This window comes from Bufo gargarizans, chromosome 5 (assembly GCF_014858855.1).
Source record: "Bufo gargarizans isolate SCDJY-AF-19 chromosome 5, ASM1485885v1, whole genome shotgun sequence".
NCBI lineage: Eukaryota > Metazoa > Chordata > Amphibia > Anura > Bufonidae > Bufo > Bufo gargarizans.
Window position 1 is genome coordinate 95532441 of NC_058084.1, and position 7112 is coordinate 95539552.

At 38.8% G+C, this 7112-nt stretch overlaps 1 protein-coding gene across 2 annotated transcripts in view; it reads left to right on the forward strand.

Annotated features, from left to right (window-relative positions):
- OPRK1 (opioid receptor kappa 1) overlaps positions 1-6288 on the forward strand; it is a 149237-nt gene extending 142949 nt beyond the window's left edge. The window contains exon 5 of one of the 2 annotated variants that reach the window (XM_044294199.1): positions 5328-6288. In XM_044294199.1, the coding sequence (XP_044150134.1) occupies positions 5328-5851 (524 nt within the window). In that variant the 3' untranslated portion in view covers positions 5852-6288. The remainder of the gene's footprint in view (positions 1-5327) is intronic. The other variant, XM_044294200.1, reaches the window with a different exon arrangement.
- The last annotated feature ends 824 nt before the right edge of the window (positions 6289-7112 follow it).

Consider the following 7112-nt stretch of genomic DNA (forward strand, 5'->3'; position numbering starts at 1 on the left):
TCCATTGAATGAATAATTTTTGGGGCCTGTAGTCCTCTGGCCTGCTGTAAAATTGATATCCAATGACCGTGTAATCTACCTCCAGCCACATACTTACTTGTTCTTTTCTGTACGGTGAATGCATAATTTTTGGGGCCTCGAAGGAATTCAACAATAGTGACGACCACGTGTTATCGAAATTCAACTATTATCATTAGGTTAGTTTTTCAAGAGGGTGGATTTCGTTAACCATGTTTTTAATCCAATTTTTAGTTCTTTTAAATGTATTTGTACTGGCCTGCAGTAAAATTGATATACATTGACTGTGTAATATACCTTCGGCCACATAATCAGTTGATCTTTTCTGTCTGTTGGGGCCTGTAGTCCAGTGGCCTTCAGTAAAAATTGTATCCATTGACCGCATAATGTACCTCGAGCCACATAATGAGAATTTCTTTTATGTCAGGTGAATGCCTAATTTTTAAGGCCCGTACTCCCGTGGCCTAAAATAAAACATTTCTAGGCTCCAACAGGGCACATTTCAGAGAATATCCCTTTAAGATGAATAAAAATGTCCACTAATTAAGAGACATATTTTTTGTTGTAAATTTTGTCATTGATCCCCCTCTAGTATGTCACTGTCCATGTTGTGGGACTATTTGTGCACTTCTACTAAATATTTGGTGGCTGAAAATATGAGCTGAAGGTTTTTTAGGTTTGCCTGACATTAAAGTGGATGAGGCCCGTCGCAAACTTGTGGTTCGCGAACATTTGATCTCGTTCACGCGATCGCGTTCGTGAACCGTCCCAGCCGATGTTAGTCCATCACTATGTAAAACACTCGAAATCAGCCGGTTACATCATACATCTGTACCTCGCTGTGTGTATAAATATATATATATTCTTATGGCGAGGTAGAGATGTATGATTTTTACCCTATCAGATGCACCTGCCCATAAGACACACATAGGCTTTAAAGGAGGAAAAGAATCAGACCTCAGATCTTACCCTCAATGTTAATTGCACCCCAGTTCAGACCCCCAATCACACCTCAGACTGGACCCCCCAAGTAAATAAGTGCTCCCTGCCCACCAGCAAGTAATATTTTACAGCATGAATGGCATATCTGTCATACTAGCAGAAATATGTGTTAGCCGTAAGACTTAATCAGGCCATACACATTAGGCAGAACTCGGTTAATGGCTGCAGCGTTCGGGTGTCCGCCTGGCCGTGCGGAGGCAAACGGATACGTACAGACTTACAATGTAAGTCAATGGGGACGGATCCGTTTGAAGTTGACACAATATGGCTCAATTTTCAAACGGATCCGTCCCCCATTGACTTTCAATGTAAAGTCAAAACGGATCAGTTTGCATTATCATGAACAAAAAAAAATATATATATGTTTTTTTCTTTTTTTGTTCATGGTAATGCAAACGGATCCGTTCTGAACAGATCTAAGCGTTTGCATTATAGGTGCGGATCCGTCTGTGCAGATACCAGACGGATCCGCTTCTAAACGCAGGTGTGAAAGTAGCCGAAGCTCTCGCTTTTGGGCTTCCTACCGATGCCCCGTGTGGCCAATTGGGGCATTGGCACGTGCGCTGAACACTTTCAGCCTCGCTGATTAGGCTGAAAGTGTTCATGCTGTAATTCTTATTTTCACCACCAGATGGCAGGCCAGGAGAAGAAATAAGCAAAATTTAGTTTAAATGGCATTTTTAAAATCCCTGATAGACCAAAATTAAAAAAACATACAAGTAATTTATAGGCTCATATATGAGTCACAAAATCATCACAAAAAATTACAAAAATATATATAAAAAATAAAAAAATAAAGTTTAAATCATCCCATTTTCGTATATTTAAAAAAAATACCTAAAAAACAATAAATATAAATATCATGGGTATCACCACGACTGAAAACACCCATACTATTAAAATATAAAAAAAAATCTAATACTGAGAATGGCGTAATGGAAAAAAGGGTCAAAATGGTCACTTTGCCATTATTTCATTGCTTTTCTTACCAAAAAATTTAATAAAATGTGATCAAAAAGTCATACACACTCCAAAATGGTATAAATAGAAACTACATATTGTTCTGCAAATAATGGGCCCCTAAACAGCTCAGTAGACATAAGTATAAAAAATGTATAAGGGGTCAGAATATGATGATGTAAAAAAAAAAACTATTATCAAAGTTTACATTTATTTTGTACACTATTTAGACATAAAGAACCTATACATATGGGGTATCGTTGTGATTGAACTGAACCAGAGAATAAAGGGCATGGGTCAGTTTTGCTGTAAACAAAACGTTGTGGGAACAAAACCTGTAAAACAGTGGAGGGATAGATTTTTTTTCCAATTCCACCCAATTTTGATTTTTTTTTACCGCTTCACACTACATTTTATGCCATAATTAATGGTGGTATTAGAAAGTACAACCTTTCCCTCAAAAAACAATCCCTCATACAGCTATGTGACCAGAAATATAAAAAAGTTATGGCTCAAGGAAAATAGAGAAGAAAAAATAAAACACAAAAACGAAAAAACCTCCAGTATCCTAAGAGTTAAAATGCCTCCACAGTGCCCCCAGCATTTATAAAGCCCCCTACTGTTATGATGCTCACCCTGAAGTACCCCAGTATTTATATCACCCGCCTACTGTTATAATGCCCCCACAGTGACACCAGTATTTATATCGCCCCCTACTATTATAATGCTCGCCCTGAAGTGTCTTCAGCATTTATATTGCCCCCTATAATGTTAGAAATTATAATTCCTCAGCCCCTCCACCATAAAGTCCCATGTAAATAACATTTCCCTCCTCCGCCATAGAGTCCCATGTAAATACCATCACACCATCTCTCCAGCCCCCTCAAATATACAGTCCCATAAATAACATCCCTCTATCTACAGCCCCCTCTAAAATACAGTCCCTAGTAAATTACATCACCCTCTCCCCAGCCGCCTTCAACATAGTCTCATGTAAAGAACATAACCCCCTCCCCAGGCGCCTTCAACATACAGTCCCATGTAAATAACATCACCTTCTTAACATTCAGTCCTATGTAAATAATATCACTCCCTCCCACAGCCGCCTTTAACATATAGTCCCATGTAAATAACATCACCCCCTCAACATTCAGTCCCATGAAAATAATATCACCCCCTCCCCAGCCGCCTTCAACATATAGTCCCATGTAAATAACATCACCCTGCCCCAGCCACCTCCAACATGCATTCCCATATAAATAACATCACCCCCTCAACTTTCAGTCCCATGTAAATAACATCACTCCATCCCACTGTCCCATGTAAATAACTTCCCTCCCTTCAGCCCTAACATACAGTCCCAGTTAAATAACTACAACTCCCAACATTGCTCTGCCTCTCACACTGAGTAATCTACCCCTTCACTAATCTCTCCCCATATAGCAGACCTCACCACAGCTTCTTCCCAGGACTTCTCTTCACTTCTGAGCCATCCTCTCCTGCACTGTTCACATGATGGTGACGTCATCCCAGGTCCTTTTCAGCTACTGCATCTAGAACTGATCACATGGACTGTGATGTCATCACAGGTCCTTCAGCTCTTGCAGCACATTAGATTCAATTGTATTGCCATCCTGAGGACAGCAATACAGTTGTATCTATCCGGCAGGCAGGGCATTCGGGGTCTGAGAAAAAACATCAGGAGCACAGGCCCCGAATGTTTTAACCTAGTAACGCCCCTGGACTAATGTATTGGCCACCTTACTTACCACCTACCAACCCACCTGTAATCTACTTTAATCCCTCTACTGTAAATAAGAACATGATTGAATGTAAAATTGGACTAAATGTGTGCAATTTATCAGTGGGTAACTAATCTAGCTCCATTTTAACTTGAATAGGCCATATTATTGCCTTTGTACAACTGTTCTTATAAACGTGGACTGATTGAAATTTAACTTTGCGGTTGTTCTAATCTTGTAAATTGATTTCATGTTCCTGTAGTGTGATAAGTCTATTTTGTGAGTAAACGTTCACTACAAGATGTCATTTTCTGCTGAATGCCGTCCTTCACCCTGAACTGCTATATCATAATATCCAAGGAATGTGTATTTGTGCATCATTATATTCTACTTGAGAGAAAACCTTGAAAACGAATTTAACTATCTTACTACAAATATGGCCTTGGTGGTCTTAGTGGCGAGGATGTCTTATGCTTGGTTGCTCTATTGTGAATCAGTGGAAGACATGTGGCCTAGAAGTTGCAGATGCGAGCTGTGTGCTTTATCAGACAAAATAATGTTCTGTGCCAACACATGATACACCTGCTATTGCTTTCCTTCTTCATTTGCAATGTTAATGTAAATATATTTGAAGAATAATACCGTTTTTAATATAGAAGCATGCACTAAAAACACTCAGCTCCCCGGATTTCAAATTGAGATGCCAACAGAGGTCGGATACAACAATAATCAAAGGAAAGTCCAGCATTCACATATAAGGTAAAATCCAGGCTTCATTTGGAAATCACCATAATCCAAGATTAAAGGAAAAAAAAAACACATGATTTACATGTTTCAGACCTACATAGGTTAAGTAAGGTCCTCATGTAGGTCTGAAATCTGTAAGGCTACTTTCATTCAGAGCTCTACCAAGCGGTCCAAAACGGATCAGTTTTGCCCTAATGCATTCTGAATGGAAAAGGATCCGCTCAGAATGCATCAGTTTGCCTCCGTTCAGTCTCCATCCCTACCTGCAGCGTTTTCCTGTCCGCTTGACAAAACTGAGCCAAACGGATCCATCCTGGCACACAATGTAAGTCAATGACACAATCTGGCACAATAAAAAACGGATCTGTCTCCCATTGACTTTTAATGGTGTTCAAGACAGATCCGTCTTGGCTGTTACAGATAATACAAACGGATCCGTTCATGATGGATGCATGTGGTTGGATTTTATTGGATTCATGAATGCTGGACTTTGCTACAAATTTCAGTACAAAAGCAGATAGAGATATCTAACTCTAAGCAAATATAAACTCAGGTGTGACCTCCCTGACCAATAAAAAACACCCATCTAAAGCACTCCCTCTGTTCACTATGTAGTTTTCAATGCTGCCCCTATATATCTGAACACTGGGGGTCTTAGGTGTCAGACCCTCACTGATCTGATATTGATAACCTGTCTGAAGGATAGGTCATCAATATCCGTAGTCAGGAGAACCCTTTTGACATAAGATAGCACTTGAAACACTTGAGGTCTGTAGAACTGATTGTTTGGTTGTGGGTGCACCAGTTTGTTACTTTCTGCAAATCTGATGGACTTGAATTTTCTTTGTACCCTTTCAGGTGTCATAGAATGCGCCCTTCAATTTCCAACTCCTTACTGGTACTGGGACACAGTGATGAAAATCTGCGTATTCATCTTTGCATTCGTCATTCCCGTGTTTATTATCACTATCTGTTATACCTTAATGATCCTGCGATTAAAAAGTGTTCGTCTACTCTCCGGATCTCGGGAAAAAGACAGAAATCTCCGGCGCATAACAAGACTTGTGCTGGTTGTTGTAGCCGTATTTATTATATGCTGGACCCCAATTCACATTTTTGTGCTGGTTGAAACCCTTGTAGATGTACCACAAGGCATTGCTGTAAGCTCAATCTATTATTTCTGCATTGCGTTGGGCTACACTAATAGCAGTTTAAATCCAATCTTGTATGCGTTCCTCGATGAAAATTTTAAGAGATGTTTCAAAGACTTTTGCTTTCCTTCAAAACTAAGACTGGATCGGCAAGGAAACAGCAGAGTTGGAAACACTGTACATGATCCAGCCTACACAAGGGATGGGGAGCGGACTACCAAGCCAGTATGACTAGCAGTGGAGATGACTTCCTACACACCTCAAGGAGGTGGTGGGACCAATGAAGGGTTTACTCAGATAACATCTGCAGTATGATTAATTTTGAGAATTCTCAATGACAGATTTTAGTAAGACTTGTGCCACAACTTGCCTAGGAACTTTATGAATTTATTATTGCATACACACATTCAGTCTTCGAGTGGTGTGTTATATTTACTGTAATATAAGTATTGAGTACAAATATAATCTTATAGATTTAAGTAAATAAATGTATATAGTTGTCAGCTGTATATGAATGATTCATTTTGTGTCTGTAGCAACCAAAAGTAAAGTAAAATGATGTACCGTTTTTCCTTTAAATATTGTAAATGCAGAAATGTGATATTTGATACTGGAGTGTTATTGTACATTGTTCGCCATATTTGTCCATGAACACTAGGCACAGTGTTTTGGTTTGCTGCTTAATACTGGAATATGTATATTGTATATACTTTGTATTACATATATTGTATTGTATGTTTACATCTGGCGAAATAAAATGTATTATTCCAAACAATTTTAGTTAACAAGAAGTTAGATTATGCGAAATATGTATGTTATTATTTATTAACTGTAGTTTTGCATTTTTATTTTTGGGGGGATTTTTATACTTTTATTTCCATTCATAAACTACTAGAACCCAGTCCGTTATTCATCCATTTTCTCCAAATAATTGATTTTGACAGGAAACTATGAGTAAAGTCTACATATAAATTGTGGTCATTATTCAAGATAGATTTTTGGCTTGCCCTGTCATGAGTGGTCTATCATTTTCCAGGATTGATACATAATGGTAATAGTAATGACCTACTGGCTTTGGAGCTGATGACTGCATGACTTGATTAATTCATTGCTAATCAATGCTGGTCACCAGCAATTATTGTTTTAGCAATATTTAAATGGATACTTGGAGCAGCATTGATCCAAATCCTCCTGTAGGTTATAAAGGAAAGCAAAGCAATAGCCAAAAATCGTAGTTTTCGGCTACATGCACACGAATGTTGTTTGTTTCCATGTCCATTCTGTATTTTTTGCGGATAGGATGCGGACCCATTCATTTCAATGGGTTCGCAAAAAATGAAGACAGCACACTGTGTGCTGTTCACATCAGTATGTCCGTTCCGTAGCCCCGCCCAAAAAATACAACATGTCCTATTCTTGTCCGTTTTAGGCATTGTTACAATGGATACACAAATAAAAAACCGTGGCATACGGATGTCATCCATTTTTTGGG